Source organism: Pelodiscus sinensis, chromosome 2 (assembly GCF_052426305.1).
Source record: "Pelodiscus sinensis isolate ZL-2025 chromosome 2, ASM5242630v1, whole genome shotgun sequence".
Lineage (NCBI taxonomy): Eukaryota > Metazoa > Chordata > Testudines > Trionychidae > Pelodiscus > Pelodiscus sinensis.
Window position 1 is genome coordinate 72,487,062 of NC_143053.1, and position 21,366 is coordinate 72,508,427.

The following is a 21,366-nucleotide window of genomic DNA, read 5'->3' on the forward strand; positions in this document are numbered from 1 at the left end:
AGGGTGAAATTAGTAGACTGCAGTAAAATTCAGGGTCTCTGATCAGTGTGTGATTTTTCTATATTAACTTTTGTTGAATCATCTAGAAACAATAGTAGGTTTCAGCCTCTTCTCTGAGTTTCTGATACTTGGAGGTAAATTGTCAGATCATCATGTAGGGACAAGCAATTGCCCCGCAACATCTATTGATTTTAAAATTAATAAAATCATCTACCTCTTAAGACTACATTAGCCATTACATTTTCTAAAAGAGTATACTTTTAAAGGTCCGTCATTCAGAATATTAACAAAGATCTGTTGTTAGGTTAAAATATATTAAAAAACCTTACTGCTTATATGCTAGAATCACTTTAAAATATCTCATCTGTTTATACTTCTTATTCCAGAAATATCAAAGGCAAATCAGATCATTCACCTATAGTTAAATTAGTGCAAAATTACAAAAATGAAAACCTTTGAATTTTCTAAATAGTTACAACTTTAAAGAGAGTCAAGCAGACCAAAACCAGTTAAAAGAATGCTGAAAATAAAGACTTGAACCTAAATAATACCTTCAAAAGCCAAGTTTTAGCTCACATACTGTTGTTTTTAATTATATACAAGAGAAAAGAAATAACTCATAATAAAAAGTATTATATATGAGTGTTCAGCTTTGGGATGCATTAGAAATTGTAATGCTTCTTACAAGTATATCCCACAGTAACTCAAGGAACCACAAGGTGAATCTTTTAGTTGGGGGTCTAATGCTTGAAGGATTCTACTGCGAGTTAGAAGTAAAGCTTGAAGTATGTATGGGTAGTGTCTTGGATTCATTTGTTGGCAACTTGGAAAAATTATGTTTAATTTATTGTATATACAAAAGATTTATTTCTCATCTCACACCATTGGTTGCAATGTACTCCTGATTTACACTTTTGTGAAAAAAGAGCCAAGCTCAATGTAATTTTCCCTTTTTATTGATTGTGCAAGTGAATACATTCCCAATTTATAATCAACTGTGTTTCTTCCACACACTTAATCCACAATACTACTATATTACTCAAGCAAACAAACAAACAATAAAATCCCTCCAGGTGAATAACTCTCAAACCCAAAAAATTACACAAACCACAATAAGGAATAATTTAGTGATAACATAGTTCATTTTCAGCATTTTCCACGAAGACATTTTATAACAACTGTGACAAAAGTAGGTATTCCAGACTCAATTGTCATTTATTTGTGAGGCAATTTACAACCATATTATAAACCCTGAAAAAAATCACAGATGATGATATGGATTTACAAAGTAGCAAATGTCTGAAGTCCAGCTAAAAGGATTAATTAAAATAGCAATTTTACAAATGAATAAAGTCACTTAAAATTTCTGGTTTTTACAGTTTATCTCATTTTATAAGCAATGTCTTAGCAAGGGTGAATGAGGTATCCCTTTGAGAAAGCTCAAGATTTCATTACTTATAATGTAAAGTGTTTATATGAATAGCTGATGAGCCTCAAATATTTGGCTTCAGGAATGCTGAAGAAATCCAAGGTGTGAGCAGGTAAGGGAGGTATAGTGGGGGGGGACCCACTCTTTAGTATCTGCCCAGGGTCCCAGCGAGCCTAACACTGGCCCTGTGCACAACACTTTCAAAAGAAAAGCCTGGGAACTTAAATTCATAACTTTGCTCAACACAAAGCCATCGACTCAACAGAGACACTGGATTTATGGTTTATTACAACAATCATAAGCCACTACCAACTACCTCTCTTCCTTTCCCCCTTACAACTAGAGGTATGTCAACAGGACAATAATGAATGTGTTTCCAGCCATTCAGTTAACTAAATTGCTTGTGAGGGTTAAAACCATGAACAGTGGGTCCTAGAAAGTCTCCAGAAATGCTAGGGAAGCAGGAAATGAGTTGACAGGAAGCTAGAAGAGCCAATGAAAACAGAGTGTGGTTTTTGAATTGGAAGAAGTGATGTTCCTGTTCCAGTCTGTGTGTGATCAGAAGAGAGTTGGGAGATATGAATTGAGCCATGGAACTGCCCATGGAGGATCCATCTACATCCATTCCTAAGAATGGACTAAACCTTGGAACAATGGATATGTGAGTAGAACAGGGTAGGGATGTGAACAATAAGCAAATGCTTCTCATATAGTCGACAGGCTAGTCGACTAGTCGTTTCCCCTTTCCTTACTGTCTCCAACAGAAAGAGGCAGCAAGGGTGGGGAAAAAAAGGAAGGTGCTTCAGAGCGGCAGCGTCATGTGGCACCTGGGGCTCCAGGCTTCACGCAGTGCTGCCGCTTTGAAATGCTGTGTGCGACCCGGGCTGAATGGGGGAGTCCCAGCTGACCGGGACCCCAGGCTCCACACTGCACTGCTGCTTTGAAAAGTGCATTAAGCCTCCCCATGGTGTTTCAAAGAGGCATTTGAGGTAATGGCTCAAATTATCTATGTCTCAGAAGGTTTATTATCTGTGAAAGCAAATCTCTCTTAATTCAGTTAAATGAGACTACCCCGATCTCAATATCTTCAGCCTAGAGATGGGCACTGAAGTATATGCTGCTCTATGAACAATGTGGGGCTTCCTGCTATAAATTCAATCACAATTGTGCAGTAGCTTCAAGGGAAATAGGCATTGGCTTGCCCCCAAAGCCCAAGAAAGTCAATAATTAGAGGGTTATATAGGCTTCTCATTATGTGATTGACATTGTCATTATTGGTTACAAATGCCCCCAAAATGCCAAACCACCCAGGCTTGCAATAGCACTATTAAAGAAGGGCTTTATGACGTACTCGTATTCTACAGAACCTAAGCCTTTATTTCAAACAAACAAACAAACAAACAAACAAACAAACAAACAAACAAACAAACGCAGCAAGTTTCTAGCCATCACATCTGTAGGGATATTCTTCCAAATGTGAATGAACTAAATACCTAATTCTGAAATCAAATGCACAATCTAAGCAGTTGAAGACACTGTAAAATGGGAGTTGTCTTCTGATTTTTTGTAAAGGTTTGTAATATTTTTTAAAATTTAAATAATCACAATTTTATTATCTGAACACGGATGAGAGTACTGTGTATACATAGTATCTTTCAAATAAGGCTAAGCTTTTGTTACAGATATGCTTAGTAAAAGTCAAGGATAGGTCATGATGGGCAATAAGGAAAATTTCACCAAGTCTATTACCTGCCACTGATTTTTATTAAAAACATCCATGACATAATGGGAGAAGAGTGGTAGATGGGCAGCTTCAGTGGCTGGAAATTCCAGGGCCCCAACCAACTGTGGGGGTTCAGAAGTCCAGGGTCTACTTCTGCCTGCAGCTGGGAGCTGTAGGAGGACCTGGCCAGTAGTTGCAGGGTCTCCCTACAGTCGCTCAGAGCCTCCCCTCTGCCTGCAGGGGCCAGGAACAGTGGTGGTGGTGGGGGGGTCTCCCTGCCACCTATTAAGCCTGGAAGCCAGGGGGTCCCTCCCACACCTATTGCAGCAAGGGGAAAATGAGGTTCCCCAGTCCACAGTGGTTGGGGGCTGCATTGGGATCCTGCTGTGGCAGTGGGACCCTGTGGCTATCTGGGGGTTGATGTCATGGAGGTCTTTGGAAGTCCTGGATTCCATGACTTCTGTAACCTCCTTGACCAAACCACAGCTTTACTCAGTGTTCCCTCTATTCTTTTCCATCCATGTGCAGATTCCTTCCATCCACGTAATGAACATTATTTTATGTGCACTGAGGTAAGTGTGAACGTGCACCACCGGTACAAACAAACAAATAAACAAACAAACAAATCTAGTTATGGGTGCTCTGCTAATCAGCTGGGAAGCATCTGAATCTCTCCTGAGTGGCCATACAAGTGCACAGCTTATAGGGAACACTGGCCTTAGTTATAAATAATGAGGACTATATTTAACACTCTTAAGTTTGCAACAGCACAGAAATATGAATCCAAGTAGTTCTGTACAGTATATCCAGGTGTCTTTAAAAACCAGGAGAAACTACTTTCTATCAAATGAAGATCCCCTCCTATTTACATTTTACATTTTTGCTTAAATTAGTACAACAATATGTTATGTCTAACTTATATGAATAAATCCTAGATATTTCAGAGTTAAAGGGGAATTTATAAATGTTGATGTGATTTAAGAACAAAGGTTTTCATAGAATCATAGAACACTAGAATTGAAAGGGACCTCAAGAGGTCATCAAGTTCAGTCCCCTGCCCTCACAGCAGGACCCAGTACCATCTAGTTCATCCATGATAGATGTCTATCTAACCTGCTCTTAAATATCTCCAGAGATGGAGATTCTACAACCCCTCCAGGCAATTTATTCCAGTGTTTAACCACCCTGACAGTTAGGAAGTTTTTCCTAATGTTCAGCCTAAACCTCCCTTGCTGAAGTTTAAGCCCTTTGCTTCTTGTCCTATCCTCAGAAGGAGAACAATTTGTCTCCCTCCTCCCTGTGACACCCTTTTAGATATCTGAAGACCTCTATCATGCCCCCTCTCAGTGTTCTCCTTTCTAACTAAGCAAGCCCAATTCCTTCAGTCTTCCTTCATAGGTCATGTTCTCTAGACCTTTAATCATTCTTGTTGCTCTTCTCTGGACCTTCTCCAATTTCTCCACTCCCTTCTTGAAATGTGGTGCCCAGATCTGGACACGATACTCCAAATGAGGCCTAATCGGCGCAGAGTAGAGCGGAAAAATGACTTCTCGTGTCTTGCTCACAACACTCCTGTTAATACATCCCAGAATCATGTTTGCTTTCTTTGCAACAGTGTCACACTGTTGGCTCATATTTAGCTTTTGCTTCATTATGCCCCCCTAGATCTCTTTCTGCAGTACTCCTTCCTAGACAGTCATTTCCCATTCTGCAAAGTGGAGTACTTTGCATTTGACCTTATTAAACTTCATCCTATTTACCCTCAGACCATTTCTCCAGTTTGTCCAAATCATTTTGAATTATAACCCTATCCTCCAAAGCAGTCGCAACCCTCCCAGCTTGGTATCATCTGCAAACTTAATAAGCATACTCTCTGTGCCACCATCTAAATCATTGATGAAGATATTGAACAGAACCGGTCCCAAAACAGACCTCTGCAGAACCCCACTTGTTATGCCCTTCCAGCACGATTGTGAACCGTTAATAACTAATCTCTGAGAACAGTCATCTGGCAAGTTATGCACCCACCTTATAGTAGCCCCATCTAAGTTGTATTTGCCTAGTTTATTGATAAGAAGGTCACACGAGACTGTATCAAATGCCTTACTAAAGTCGAGGTATACTACATCCACTGCTTCTCTCTTATCCTCAAGACTCATTATCCTATCAAAGAAAGCTATCAGATTGGTCTAACATGATTTTCTTTTTATAAATCCATGCTGGCTGTTACCTATCACCTTATTATTTTCCAGGTGTTTGCAGATGAATTCCTGAATTACCTGCTGCATTATCTTTCCTGGCACAGAAGTTAAACTGACTGGTCTGTAGTTCCCTGGGTTATTCTTATTTCCCTTTTTATAGATGGGCACTATGTTTGCCCTTTTCCAGTCTTCTGGAATCTCTTCTAACTTCCATGATTTTTATGAAATCTAAAATGAATCAAACATTTTCGAGAAATAAGTGATACTGTTTTACATATTTATAATCTGTACAATATTCTATGATTTAAGGGCCAGAATGCAGCGGGTGAGTTGGACATACTAGTTTATAATAAACAGGTTGCTTCCTCATTTATGTAGTTTTCTGAAATACTGAAGACTCAAACTCAACCACACTAAACCAAAACGGTGAGAAACAGTGAAACTGATGAGACTGGGCCATAGTTTCAATGTCTAAATGACAGAAAATGAAATGGAAGAAGTAAACACGGATGGTGAAAAGTATTTTAAAAGTAAAATTTATTTCCAGGGCACGAAAGGATTATTTAAAAAAAATGTACTGGGGCTGACTGATATTGAACTGACACAGATCAATGTATTCCACTGACTTCACTTGGACACTGATTTATAGCCATAGATGATCTGGGACTTCAGGTTTTTGGGTATGACTGGGTTTTTTTGGGGTGGTGGAGTTCTTTAAGGCCTATACAGTCTTATTTTACTTTCTTGTGACTATTATGTAAGCATTTTAGGAGGGAGGGGTTTTTTGTTACCAAATGTGCAGTAATGACATGAGTTTCAAGTTCCAGCTCTAATCATTAATTTTGTTGCTGGTATGGGTTCATGTTAGACTGCCAGATATATCATTGAGGCAAGAGCCTCAATGCTATTTGAAGCTGTGTGTTGTCATATGATAGTTGAAGTACCATGAAATGATTAATAATAATCATGTGTGTCCTGAAAGCAGACCTCATGTAGCATTCCATGATAATAAAACTTCAGTTAGTTACTACAGAGTATAGTGCACATCTGATGTCCAATATCTATAGCAGAGTATCCCCACAGAAACACAAGATGGCTTCTGAATGTTTGCTTTTCTTATCTTTCCCCAGGTGGAAATATTTTCTTCCTTCTCTATTTGTCACTTGGGAGCTGAAAAGAATGTAAAAAGGACTATTGGGGTGTGTCTACACTACAGAGTTTTGTCGACAAAAGTGGACTTTTGTCGATAAAACTATACCTGCGTCTACACTACCGCTGAGTTCTGTCGACATAACGTCGACAGAACTCAGCAGTTTTGTCGACGCTGGTAAACCTCATTTTACGAGGCATACGCCTTCTGTCGACAGAGTTTCTGTCGACAGAAGGTGTTATTGCATGTAAACTGTCCTTTGCGTCTACACTACCAAGTCGACAAAGCAGCTTGCTTTGTCGACAGAACTGAATGTAGTGTAGACGCTCTTTGTCGACAGAAGTTTTGTCGACAGTATCTGTCGACAAAACTTCTGTCGACAAAAGCCTGTAGTCTAGACGTACCCTTGGTGGGCACTGTTCGCTGCATGCCTAAGACTACTGTCTTTTGAAGCTAATTTTCTGTGTCAAAGACAAGTTGGCAGCTCATGTTAATTATTGAAGCTTTTTTAAATCAAGGATGCTGGGACTGCAATCTTTAAATGTCAGTAATTTGATGTTTTGTATCCCGATCTGCTTCAATTATTTGCACAATTAAGAGCTTTGTCATTCATTACCCATCTACCCTTCAGCAACATGAAAGGCATGTGCTAGGACACAATTTGTATCTTGTCTTTGCTGCACATGTGGATACTCTAACTGTATTTATGTGAGCTTGCCACTATAACAATAAGATACTTATTAATAATCAGGTACAATTCAGAGGATAAAGAACAAAAGCCAACAGGGAACCATGACAGTGCTCTGGCTGGTGTTTTTCTCTGAAATCTAAATATATCAGAAATAAGACACATTCAAGCTTCACCAGCCTAGGGTGGGAGCCTCACTCTGAACACCCTTCCATCCAGCCCTCTTCCAGTCTTACTTGCCAACTGCAAAACAAACGTTACAAAAAAGTCTTGCTTGTTGAAATATTGAGACAGAAATGAAATTCCACATGCTAGTAGTATTTGAACGGATTGTTATCAAATCTTGTCATTACAAATAAATGCAGTTTGCTTGTTAGTACAGCAACAATGAACTGTATAGGTTGTACCTCCAAAATCTGGCCCTCTGTAGTCTGGCAACATCTGTGGTCTGGGAGGACCACAGACCTCCTGGACCAGAAAACCCAGGAGCCTAAGGGCAGAAGGGCCAGCCAGCCAGGATATCAGGGTAGGCAGCCCGGCTGGGGGCAGCACAAGACCAGGGCCTGAGCTCCACAGCAGCATCCAGCACCCCCTGGGAGGGCAGGGCTGAGTCCAGAGCCCTGTGGCCACACGGGGCAGAGTCCCTGCAGCAACCCCTAGGAACATGGGGCTGAGACCAGAGACCCATGGCTTCCCCTAGTTGCTTGGGGCTAGGGCTGGAGCTGCTGTTGGCTAGGGCACCAACCCCGCAGCTGCCCCCCTACGCATGGGACTGGAACATCGTGGCATGAACTGGAGCCTGTGCTGCCCAGGGAGCCAGCAGTAGCCAGGTTGGGGTGGAGAAGGGTGAGGCAGGGTTCCCTGCTGGGACAGCCTGCCAGTAGCAGGTAATGAGCTTGGGGGCCAGTGGCAGGAGACCTCCTCTGATCCGGCAAATTCTCTTGTTGCCCAACGATGCCAGCCCAGGGAGGTCCAACCTGTAGTAAATTTAACATGGATCCATAGTCCAGGAGCAGACTGGACTTTACTCTCAGAAGGGAAGCTGCTTTCTGACTTTATAAAAAGGGCATTGACAAAACATTTCCTAGTGGATTATCTTACATGACATGCTACTGCAGCTATAGGAAAATCTGGAAATAGAAACAAAACTGAAAATGGTAGGCATAATTTCAAAAGAAAATCCATGCAGCTTATTTCAGATCCATTTTACAAAATGGGGTTACTTACCTGTAACTGGAGGCTCTTCAAGATGCACAGTCCCTATCGGTATTGCACATGTGGGTATACATGTGCCGCATGTGCGTGAGACCAGAATTTCTTCCATGTAGTATCTGCTGGCCTGCACCTGTACCTTGGGTCTTCTTGTGCTCAGTATCAAGAGTATAAGGGGAGTTATGGACCAACTGTCTCTTCAGTTCCTTCTCTACCATGAATGTAGTCATGATTCAAAGTAGAGGGGAAGAGGGTAGGTTGTGGACTACAGATAGGGGCCATGCATCTCAAAGAACCTGCAATTACAGGTAAGCAACCCCCATTTCTTCTTTGAGTGCTAGTTCTTATATATGTTCCACACTGGGGTGACTGAGAAGCAGTAATCAAATATCATACTGTGAGGATGTGCAATTCTAATAGTTGTGTTCGCAGAAGAAGCCTGTACCAAAGCATAATGCTTTATGAAAGCGTGGATGGAATTCCAGGCCTTACAAATCTTCACCACTTTTCAAAGAGTTGCTACTGAGATTGCCTATGCACTAGTGGAATGGGCCCTCAGCCCATCCAGGGGAGGTAAATGTGCTGACAGCAAAGGAAGATACAGGGAAAAATCCACTCAGAGAGGCTCTGAGCAGATACCATTTGTCCCTGTATTCACATTGCTATAATAACAAATAGTCTCGGTGATTTTCTAAACAGATTTGTTCTTTTAAGATAGAACACCAATGCTCATCTGACACAGAAGATAAAGTCTGTTATTCTCACTGGAGGCATAAGGCTTCAGGAAAAACAGGAGTAAGTGAACTGATTGGGTAATGTGGAACTTGGAAATTACATTCAGCATGAACTTTGTATGGAGGTGTAAGGATACCTTCTCTTTATAAAATGTGTTGTGTGGCAGGTCGGCCAGGAGAGCTCTCAGTTCACCTGCCCTCCTGGCCAATGTAATGGCAACCACAGAGGCAACCTTTAACATAGCAGGTGAGCTATCAAGTATGTGTCCAATAGTTTCAAAAGTGGCCCAGTAAGTGCTGAAAGTATGAGATTGTGACTTTGGTTTCACTGCTGGTGAAAAGATACAAGTCTGGCCCTTTAGGAATCTATTTGTTCCTGGATGAGCAAAAACAGAATAGCCATCCACTGGAGAGTGAAATGCACTAACTGCTGCTATGTGGACCTGTAGCAAGCTAACAGAAAGGCCCAAATGCAATGGTCTTGAAAGTGAAGAGGTAGATTAAAACAGCAGGAATACCTGCTGGCCCTGATAACAACTAGTTCTGATGCACCAGGTAGAAAAATGCCTCCATTTGGTGAGGTAAAATTTTTTGGGAGAATCTTCCCTGATGCACTTAAGAATGGTTTGAATGGCCTTCGAACATGAGCATTTTAGGTTTGATGACTATCCAAATACGCAAGTCATGATATGAAGAGCATCTTGGTGGGGATACCCAATACTGCCATTCTCTTGAGTTAGCAGCTCTGAGAAGGGCTGAATGCTGATGAGTTGCTGGACTGACGTCTGTAGGAGGTCTGGAAGCCAGAATTGTTTGGGCCAATTAGGTGCAATGAGAATGACTCAGACTTTGTCAAGATAAATCTTCTGTAGAATTTGTTGGGGTAGTGAGATTGGATGAAGGTATTCCTCAGATGCCCTGTCGAGGGAAGGAGAAGGGCAATGCCCTTAGACTCTAGATTTTGTGCTGTCTTGGAAGATGAGACACTGAGCTTCTTGTTTACTTGGGAGGCAAACAAATCCCAAGATGGCATTCCCAACTAAGTGAAAATGCTGTCCAGCACCAAACTATGTATCTTCCTTTCATGATTGGTGGCAAAGTGCCTGATGGGATTGTTTTCCAATGAGTTCTGAGCACCACAATGGTAAGTCAAAGATATCATTATGTAGCTCCAGATACACCAGGTATAGAAGTTGATGGCTTTTATACACAGTGAGAAGGATCACACCTCTTCTTGTTTGTGTATGTAGAAGATGGTCATGTTTTCCTGACATTAACCAGACATATCTAGATCATATGAGTGGTAGGAATGCACTGCAGACCTATCTGACTGCTCATAGTTCCAAGGGATTGATTTGTATCCTGATCTGTCAAAGTGACCGTGAAGCTTGAATCATATGATTGTCCATGTGGGCTCCGCAGCATAGGAGGTACGTACCTATGATTATGGTCACATAGGAAGTAGCAGGCAGGAAATTGGCTCTAACCCACATGTGTTTCAGATATGTTCACCAGATGAGAGAAGCCCTGATCTTGATAGAGACTGGCAATTATGTGTTCATGCTGTCTGTCTGGCTTATTGACCTAATACTTACCTAAGCCAGGCTTATAGTAAATAGAGATATAGTTTGGCAAATGGTGTGATGTGAGTTCACAAGGCTATGTGGCCCAGCAGAGAGAAACCTGGATTATTTGGGGTTTGTGAGTGATTTGGTTTATCACAGTGTTCATGGCATGAAATCTGTAGGTACACTCCTGCTGCAGTCAACTTTGGGGTTGGCCCTATAAAGTCTATGAATAGTGTGGGAGTCGTGGGAGTCAGAGGAGACTTTTCCATGTTTAGACAGATTCCCAATGACACTGGGATACAGCGTAATGATAAAGTTGCTCTCTGGATGTCCAGTCAGAATCTACCTGTTAGAAGACAATTGCTCAAGTAAGTGAAGATAGTGGAGCCATTTTGTCTCAGTGGTGGCAGTACAGATGAGAGGACCTTCATGAAGATCCTGGATGCTACTGGCAGCCTCAAACAGGGTAACTTGAACTAGTATTTCTGTCCTATCAGAAACCTCAGGAATCTTCTGTGGGGTGGGTGAATATCCTCATGAAAGTAAGCTTCTTTCATGTCAAGAGCCATGAATCATGTCTTTTTTCCAAAGAGGGAATTATTGATGGTAGTGTATTCATGCAGAATTTTAATTTATGAATAAAAATAATTAGCTGAAGTAGGTTGAGAATGGGCCCCCATCCTTCCATTTCTACTCTATGAAATACTTGGAGTAGAGACTTTTTCCTCAATGCTCTCGGGTCTGAGGTGGGAAGGAACAACAAATATTGCACTTGGTGGAGACGTGTACCTTCCCAACACAGTAAAAGTAGAAATTGCTGACTAAGGAGAGAAAATGAGAGTTAGCTTTTAAATCTTGGGATTCTGGGCATAGTCCTGCTCTCAAAAGTAGGAACGGAGAAAACACTAAGCTACATTAATTACGAGAATACCATAAAAATCAAGATAAAACCACTCACAAACTAAGTAGACTTATATTTACAGAGACAATGGCAGAATGAGGATAACTCCAGACACAGAGGATTCTGATTCAGGCCATATAGCTGTAAGTAGGAATTGGAGAGAGATTTGGTCTGCACCTTTCCTTACACTGCTAGTATTGAGCATGATGAAATCTGGGAGCCAGGCATAATGCCTAAATCACTCATATATTGAATAAAGACCAGCACTCAAAGAAGAATTTGTAGTTATTTGCATTAAACTCCTCTCCATGTTCCTGTGTGTACTGCACAGAAGGCCAGGTGTCCCCACAATATGCTGGCCCGCTCAGAGTGACCATCTATAATCCTGACGGCAGCAGATCTTTTAGGGTGGTGACATACAATTAAATGTTTAGTCAAGTAGAACTAAAGAGCACTGTGCAACTTACCTGATTCGAAACTGGCTGTACTTGGCTCTGAGTTAGAGATAATGGCAAATCTACATATGTATGGGCTTAAACATGGCAAAAGTCAACCAGATTGAAGAAGAATGGCTGACTTATGTACAAACATACAATTGAAACAATGTTCCTCCTTTAATGGGCCAATAAACCATTTTCTCTTTTGGACTGCACCACCACCATTTCTCATTTACACAATAAACTGGAATTGCACATTATATGCCAGCACAAAAATTAATTCCTTGAAAGAAGAAAGCTTCTAAATCACTGGTGTGGCTAGGTTTACATATCATCAAGTACAGTACTGACTACTAAACAGTATCACAAGCCAGTTTGCATGGTAATTCTTAGCCAACCCATTATTTATGATACTTTGCTACTTAACATTCCTAGATAGAATGCTAGCAAATCTATGATCCACCATGACCCACAAGGTGTCATGTCTTGAAATCACCAATATCCATTCTTTGGGTTAATGTTTTAAAATATCTGCTTGCACTAAAGCGATTAAGACATACAGAGTGCATTGGCCTGTGGCTTAATTTAAGCTGATCAATGTCTCTCTGCTGAAGAACCCCCAAAGGTGCCAAACCTGCACTAACCGTGAGGGGTTGCTCTGGAGCATGTTGACATACAACCCGATGAGTACATGTTCATCGGCCAGCCTGTCTGCAACATCGAGGCTGTACTGTAACCTGAAACAGGGTTGGGGGGAAAAAGGGTGTGATCCAGACAGACAGAGAGAAATAAACAGAAAAAGCAGGAGCAGGTAAGACTGTGAAATGGGAATTTAAGAATGAGCAATAAATGTTCTTAGAAAAAAACTAAAGAGCTGAAATTCTTATTTACTCTACTTGTTTAAAAAGATATAATTCAACTTGAATAGGCAACCGATCCTGCAAGATGGGTGGAACCTGCTAGAACATGCAGAACACCTTTAACTCCTGTTTAAGTCAAAGGAAGCTGAAGGAGCTTCAGCACCAGGAATGATCACAATATATGTTAGTCCTATACAGACAATTACTTTAAAGTAGTACAGCTTATGAAGCCAATTTTAATATATCATAGTGTATATATGTATTATAATCATTATATGGGTAATAAAAATAATATATGTAGAATATACACACACACACACACACACACGATTAACGGATTAAAATCAAGAGTTACGTATGTTTGGAAGTGTCAGATCAAGATAATAGGTATATAAACATATTCATTTAAACAAAGCCTACTTAGTTCAGTGGGTTAGTTAGGTTAAAGAAATACTGTAATTTTCTTGTGAAAAAAGTGTATATATTAAAAAAAGGGGGGGCAAGACAGAAGAATTTTTTTCTGTAGTTGTGTTAGTGCAAGCTACCAACATACTCTCTCTTTAACTTACCCTTTGCCTTTCAAGAAAGCTGGAGCAGCCCTAGCCAGCAATTTGTTCTGCTCTACTTCATTATTCTTGTAAGGAGAGCTAGTTAATAAGACAAGAAAACTAAGAAGAGGCTAAACAATGATGACTAAGTTCATTAAAGAATAGAGTCCAGGGAAATTCATTCAAGAGCCTTGAGCTGAAGCAAAATGTAGGCAGGTCCTAACAAGTTTTCAAAGAGAAATCCCACCAAAGGCAAGATTGAAACTTAGAATTATCCCACCATGGAATCCTCGGAATTTTGTTTGGGCAGAAGCTTGTTGAGGTTCTTCCCCCTCTCAACTATAATACCCATAGAAATAACCAAACAAAACAAGCTTCAACCAAAAATAGCTATTTGAAGATTGGAGTAGTTTCAGCTGAAGTTGACACTCACACCCCTGATACTGAATTTTAGCATACCGAGCATTTACAGTAGATGAGGAAAATTCCTCTATAACAGCCAGGGTATTCCTGGGAGGATTCCTGTAGAATTAACTTTTCTCTTTATTTGCCATTATTTGTTGGATCTCAGTGTGGAAGTAGCCAAGGAATATCTATATCTAACTGAATCTGTACTTCTGAGGATAGTTCCAATATACTTTGGAAAATGCACTATGTTCTTTTTCAGCCCTAATATATATTTGTTGTTTTTTCATTATAATCCATTTATCAGTCATGCTTTCTTTTTAGGTTTAAATATTTTAAGGGCCACAATAATTTTCTGATGTTGAAATGTCTGAATGCCTAGGGAAGAAAAGAATATATTGGATAAAAATTGAGAGATTTAAATCTTAGTACATTTCTCATGCTGTTGCATTTTTGGTGAAAGTTTTTTCATTTCTCTCTCCATTTTAATCAGTCACTAATTTTCTTTGGGGTCTGACTAGGCACATGTAGGCATTTTCTGACCAGAGACCAAAGTGCTTGTGTATGCTATTCAGAGGGTCAGCTACTTTTGATACATCTGAGTAGACAACATTCTGACAATCTAGACAGTAAAAATATCAATGGTACAACAAATTAATCATTCACTGAAACTGGTGTTATCACACTCTGCCATCACTCTAGCAGCTCCCATGTGAAGTCATCATTCATCAATAGTGTTTTCAAAGGATTACACTGAGGCTACGTCTACACTATGAGTTTTGCTGCAAGAGCCTATGCAAATGAAGTGCAGATTAGCATTTTCTCATTTGCGCTAGGGGGTTTTGCACAAAAACAAGCAGTGTGGACATTTCCTTTTTGCGCAAGATCCCTAAGGGGTTTTTGCGCAAAAAGGAAATGTCCACATGCTTGTTTTTGCACAAAAACGTCTAGCGCAACAACGTATCGGAAGAGAGTATGAAAATGAAGCGTGAGAAAATGCTAATCTGCTCTTCATTTGCATTGCCTCTTTTGGCAAAATTTGTAGTGTAGATGTAGCCTGAAGGAGTGGCCCCAAGGATTCTAACTTCGCGGCTTTATTACAGTCTGAATGGGCTATAGACCAGTGTTTCTGAAAGTGTTCGGCAAAATCACTTTCAGAAACACATTAACTGGCTGCCTCGGTTTGTTTATTTACTGGCACTGCAGCCATGGAGCCTCGAGGCTCCCATTGGCTCCGTTTCATCCTTTGCAGCCAAGGGGAGCCGCAGTAAGGGGTGGCCCAGCCCCATCACCTATTAAACCATCTTGTTAGTCTTTCAAGTGCTACATTTTTTCCTTTTGTTTTAGCAAGATCAGACTAACATGGCTACCTCTCTATTACTGCTCTAGATCAAGTAATTTTGCACAGCAGCAAAACTGTTTGCTATTTACTTATGTTTTTATACAATGCTCATCAGGGGCATTTATAAAGAACATAACGTAAGAATGGCCCTGCTGAGTCAGACCAATCCATATTGCTGGTTCTTCTGATGACAGATGGTAAACTTCCATATGCCATATGCAGTGTGGGACCGAGCCATACTTGCGCCCCGGGCAGCGGGCTCATGGCGCATCCCCGCCCCGGGCGCGCAGCGCTGGATTGACATGGTAAGGGGCACCGTGCCCTTGGCCGTGCGGCACATGTGTGGCCCTGCCCCCGGGCGTGGAGCGCCCCTTACCACTTCAATCAGGCGCCTCCTATATGTTGGCGCCCTGGGCAGCTGCCCAGCTAGCCCCAAACTTAATCCGGGCCTGGCCATATGGAAGTTATAGGCTTGGGAACATCCAGCATCCCTGACCATTTTGGCTAAAAGCCACTAATGGACATATCCTCCATGAATTTCTCTAATTCTTTTTTAATCATAATTTTGGTCTTCACAACATGCCCTGACAAGAAGTTCCACATGCTGACTGCATGTTGTTTGTTTTAAACCAGCTCCCTATTATGCTACTGCATACGGAGTTGATGTTTTCAACTAACCACGATGACTCAAAAAATCTTTTTGAGTGGTTACAGCTAATTTAGATCCCATCATTTTTTTGTGCATTACTTTGCATTTTTCTATCTTGAATTCTATCTGCCATTTTGCTGTACGTTCAACCAGTTTAGTGAGATCTCTTAACTCTTCACAGTTTGCTTTGGACTTAACTCTCTTGAGTAATTTTATTATCATCTGCAAAGTTTTACTGATCATTTGTGAATATGTTTCTCTCTCTCCATCTTGAAAACTGACAATGTATCCCTACCCATTGCTTCCTGTCTTTTAAACAGGCTAGGTCTACACTATGTGTTTTGCCGGAAGAGGCAATGCAAATGAAGTGCAGATTAGCATTTTCTCGTGCTTCATTTACATATCTTCCGATCCGTTTTTGCGGAAAACATGCAGTGTAGATGTTTCCTTTTTGTGCAAGATTCTTATGCCTCCGGGGGTTTTGCACAAAAGGAAAAAGGGGTTTTTGCACAAAGAGGAAACATCCCCACTGCATGTTTTTGTGCAAAAATGGATTGGAAGAGATTATACAAATGAAGCATGAGAAAATGCTAATCAGAGCTTCATTTGCATTGCCTCTTCCGGCAAAACACGTAGTGTAGACGTAGCCTTACTGGTTCATAAAAGGACCTTCCCTCTTATCCCATAATTTCATAGTTTGCTTTAAGAGTCTTCAGTGAGGGACCTTGTCAAAGGCTTTCTGAAAGTCCAAAAGTACTTTATCCACTTGATCACCTTGGATCACATGTTTGTTGACCCCCTTCAAAGATTTCTAATAGCTAGGGGAGGCATGATTTCCTGTTATAAAAGCATGATGACTGTTCCCAAACAAATTGTGTTCCTCTATGTGTCTTATAATTGTGTTCTTTATCACAGTGTGGCAGCTGAGACATACATCTGCCACCCACCATGCCACCCCTTCCTCCATCCACGCTGGCATTCCATCCCTTTCTCCAGGTTCCCACCCATGCCCTGCCCCTATTTGGCTTCTGCCCTCACAAGCGATGCTAAAAGCCGGTGAGGTGGGGAGGAATGCAGAGGGTCAGGCTGGGGCTGGGTTGCCTGCTGTTGCTGGTGCCAGTCCCTCCACTAACGTTCCAGGTCACACTGGACCCTGCGTCCCCTGAAGCATGGATCCCAGGGTGGTTGCCCTGGAACCATCCTGTGGACAAGGTGGCTCTGACTATTGTTTCAACAAAAGTTCCAGCTAACCCCTGAAGGCTACTACATTTCACACCCAATTATTGAAGAAAGATGCAATAAAAAGGACAGAAATGATAGCATACCACTTAACTCAAAAGATGAAGCATTCATCTATTATGGAAAACTAAACTCTCTGTTTTCATCAACTTTTCCACCACCACCTTTGCTAGTCATCATGACAAAAATGCATATGTGCACCAGCACTGCCCTTCAATCCAACTTTTTAAAACTAGATATCTGAGAAAGTTCAGGATGAAATTCTGGTTCTGCTGAACTCAACAAAACTTTGATGTAACTGGAGACAGAATTGCACCCAAAGGGCTTTACCGTTCACTGGCTCAGAGGTAAGAAAAACAGCACCAAAGCAATGACAGAGACCCCCACTTGCCCCTCTGGGACTTCTGGTTTTGAAATGCCCAAGAGCCCTACTGGGACTCTTGTACATTTCAAAAGCAGAACTGCAGCAGAAGCGGCACAAGCAGAGACTGCATCAGTCCCCACTCACACCATTTCCCGCTGTGCCACTACCTCTCTTACCCCCCTTGGAGATGGTGCTGGGGGGAACCAGCTTTTAAGCTAGAGATGGCATTCCCAAACACAAGACAGGTGTCACTTATTTCTGCATGTGCAAAATGGGTAAGTAGAGAGGCTAATTTGCATCTGTAGGGGACACTTTCGTGAGTGGCAAAATGCTAACTTAACCAGCTGACTATGGTCTTTAAAGGACCTTAGATCAGTTCAGCTAGAGAAAGTGCAGATGGACTCCACTTTGCCTTCACCCCTCCTCCCAACCCCAGACTCAGGAAAGGCAACAGGCAGAAGAATAAGTTATGTTATTTTATACTAGCTGAGAGCTCCATCCCCCACAGTAGAATTTTCAGCTGGCCAGTTAGGGCCACATTCTGGCACTTTGTGCCACCTTCACTCAGTGCAAAGTGGACAGAACATAGAGAGAGACCCCTTTGTTTCTAGCCAGCTAGTGCCTGGCCCTGCAAACACCAACACCCACTGAAAATCTGTGAGTGTGAAGTTGTTCATGTATTTAAGTGTTTGCAGAACAAGGTCCAGAGTTAGTTTCCCACCTATGTGAAGCTTTGACACAACAGGAAGAGAAAAAAATTGTAAAAAGAAGAAAATGTAATTGCAAAACCAGAGATAATGGCTATGGGATTTACGGGTAAAAGCAAACAAACTTCTAAATCTTTTTCAAGTCACTAGACTTCAAATGAGTTATGCCCCCCCCCATTACAGAGTCATATGTGTTTTATCAAACAATACAATACACAATGTTGCTATCACTTTCCAGTCATCTTGAAAATATTGGGTTCCGTGCTACATGTGCAAGACAAATATAAGACCTAGATATCTTCTCATGTATACATCTACTGAGAGAGATGAGAAGCTATCTAGAATGTGTATTTATCTGGCACAGATATCTTCATACACACACACCTAATTTGCTTTTATAAATTTAATAGAAAAGAGGCTGCCCAGGGTATGTCAGCATAACGAAGCAGGAGCAACGGTGAAAGTTGTGAAATCATTAACTACTGTATTTCCAGTAAATATGCACATGCTTGAGAACTCCAGCATGCTGTGTGTTTCACAGTATATTTAAAACACTGACTACAAAAACAGCATTTGCTAAGAGAGGAAAATGAGACACCAACCTATGATTTTGCACAAAAAGGAGAAGGTAAAATCTCTAATTCTGAGCAGAAGTAACCTAAATGATCTAATCTCTACACAAATAGCATCATTTTTAGGTTGTACACTTGAACCTCTTTAGTCTGGCAACCTTGGGACAGATTATGGAAATTTTCCAGACCATGACTATTCATGTATACTTTTTGTTTTGAAGGTGAAAATAAAAACATTTTGCAAAATACTGAATTTTTATTACACATGTAACATAGACAGCAATAAACATGGGATCTGGGAAGGAGGCTGCAGGAGTGCCTGGGGGGTGGAAATGCAGGGTCTGGGAAGGAGGGAGGGTGCGAGAGGTGCAGGGTCTGGGTTTGAGGGGATTGGGAGGCACTTACCTGGCACCCTGCTCCTAGGGGCACATGTGGCTCCACACCCCACTGCTCCTCACTGCTATGGGAGCAGTGGGAGAAAAGCCTCCGGAGAAGCATTTTGCTGCATTGATGTTCCCCCCAGCTTGGGGAAGGGGGAGGAGCAGCAGCAGCGCAGAGACATTTCCTCCTCCCTCTGCCAGCGTCTAAACCACAGGTGTTCCCAAATTAGCGACACCCAGCTTATGGAGGTTCAAGTGTATTTAGATAGTGTCATAATCAGAATTTATAAGCAGGCTGATGGTTGGCCAATCTGACCAGAGGACATGAAAAAGGATTCCTACTCTGCTCTGAACAGACTGTCTAAAGACTATATGTAGTTCAAGTGGCCAAACCTCCAAAAGGAGGTAATTTAGACATCACCAGTAGCCAATATAGCTCAGCCTAACCTTTGTGTGTGTGCATGTACAAGTGAGACATTGACCTCATCTGCCCCAATTCCTTCTGCTGAGGGGAACTATCCAACACCTTTTATATCCTGTTTGGAATTAAAAAGAGGCTCCTGCCATTATGACTCAACAGTAATTACCCTGTGACTGCATATAGGGTTTGGGCATCATGAAAAGTTTTTGTGTGACACACATTTGCAGCTAATTTAATGTTAATGATAATCTGTTGACCAGGTCTCATTCACATCATCCTAAATATTTAAACAAGAAACAACTTACTGGAGAAAAAAATGTAGATAATCATTCTTATACGTGCCTCTTCCCCAAGCCCTATATATTGATAATTCTAGGGGAACAAATTAAATACAGAGAAAGAAAGAGAGAGCTATCGCATCCATCACCATGGTATCTGAACACCTTGGATCAGCACCGATAGACAGCAGATACAGTACAGAGCTACCCAAAGGGAAAATACATTTTAATTAAGTTGAAGCAGTGTTTGAAGTTATCTATCCTGAATTGGACAAGAGGCTCTGCAATGCCCAATTCACTTATTTTTACATTAAGCCAGGCATTTAGCTAATTGAATTTACATGGGTATTTCCCACTGTACATTAATATTTCCCTGATAACTGCACTACAAGTGAAGCCACTAAATTGTTTTGCAGCCCTCCAGGTAGCCCCAGATCACAAAGAAAGAATGTTAGCCAAGCAAAGAAAATACAGGACTTGTGGTTTTAATTATTTGTAAGCTGGCGGCACAACTAATGACTAAGTTTGTATCAGAAGGTTATAGTTATGTGCTTGGTTATTTATATCCTATTTTAAAATATGGTATTTGAATGTGGATCCTGCACTGCACAAAGAAGTGTAAAAAACCACCCTGAGCACAGTTTATTTTTATATCTACCAGTGGTGCTTTTTGTAGCTATAAAACGTTTTTTATGTCTCCAATGACAGATTTTACAGGTAGCAGAAGGCCTCCTCCAGCTGTTGCTCTCACCTGGCCATTGTGGCCCAAACTAGGACAGTTTAAATGAACAAGGAGAAGCAGTGAAATTTAAGAGTGACTTTTATTGTGGGGTAGTTTAGAGAAACTATCAAACAGATCAGGTGGAAAAAAAAATACCAGGCTCAATCAAAAGCCTGAATCTGAACACTCATGAATGTTGAGAAAGCTTGATTATGAATCCAAACTTCATGGCTTGAACCCATCTCAAATAGCAAACAATGAAAAACATCCATTTTCTCTTTCAGATGTTCCTCCTCAAAGGTTTGCCCCTTGCCAATGCATTTTTCTTTGTCTCATTTGATCCAGCAGTTAGGATGATATAGTGATGAATGTATAATGCCACCTCCATTTCCATAAGCACAGGACTTTGTTGTTATACACTCAGGATGCAAGATGCCTGGGTGGATGGAGCACACTGAGAAGCTGGTTGTGACGAAAAATGCTTCAATACAAATATCAATCAAATAAAAATATTTGATACAATTGCAAAGGGAATACGGAAAATGTTTTTATAAAAATGATCTCTATTTGTGTGAAAATCTTTCTTCAAAGTTACCCAAGCTGTTGAACCAGTCCATAAAACACATTAAAGCGATCACAAATTTTACCCTGGGGAAAACATGGCTCAGCTAGCTTTTAGGGATATTACGATCAACTAGAGAATCAATAATTAGTCTGAACAATTTTGATTGTGACATGAATCACCAACTATTTAGTATTAACCCATCAGACTTGCAAACAGAATTATAAAAACCTATTTTATGATGCATGATAGGAAAGACTGATTTTACCAGGGCA

General features: G+C 41.0%; 1 protein-coding gene across 24 annotated transcripts in view; it reads right to left on the minus strand.

Moving 5' to 3' along the window:
* Window positions 1-21,366, minus strand: part of DTNA (dystrobrevin alpha) — a 340,146-nt gene that overhangs the window by 46,670 nt on the left and 272,110 nt on the right. For 17 of the 24 annotated variants that reach the window (XM_075920737.2, XM_075920736.2, XM_075920735.2 and 14 more), the window contains 2 exons: window positions 13,473-13,550; window positions 12,688-12,780 (listed from right to left, as the gene is read on the minus strand). The exons of 4 other annotated variants lie outside the window; for them this stretch is intronic. In XM_075920737.2, coding sequence (XP_075776852.1) covers window positions 12,688-12,780; window positions 13,473-13,550 — 171 coding nt within the window. The remainder of the gene's footprint in view (window positions 1-12,687; window positions 12,781-13,472; window positions 13,551-21,366) is intronic. 3 more of the 24 variants (XM_025180858.3, XM_075920734.2, XM_025180851.3) reach the window with 1 other exon arrangement.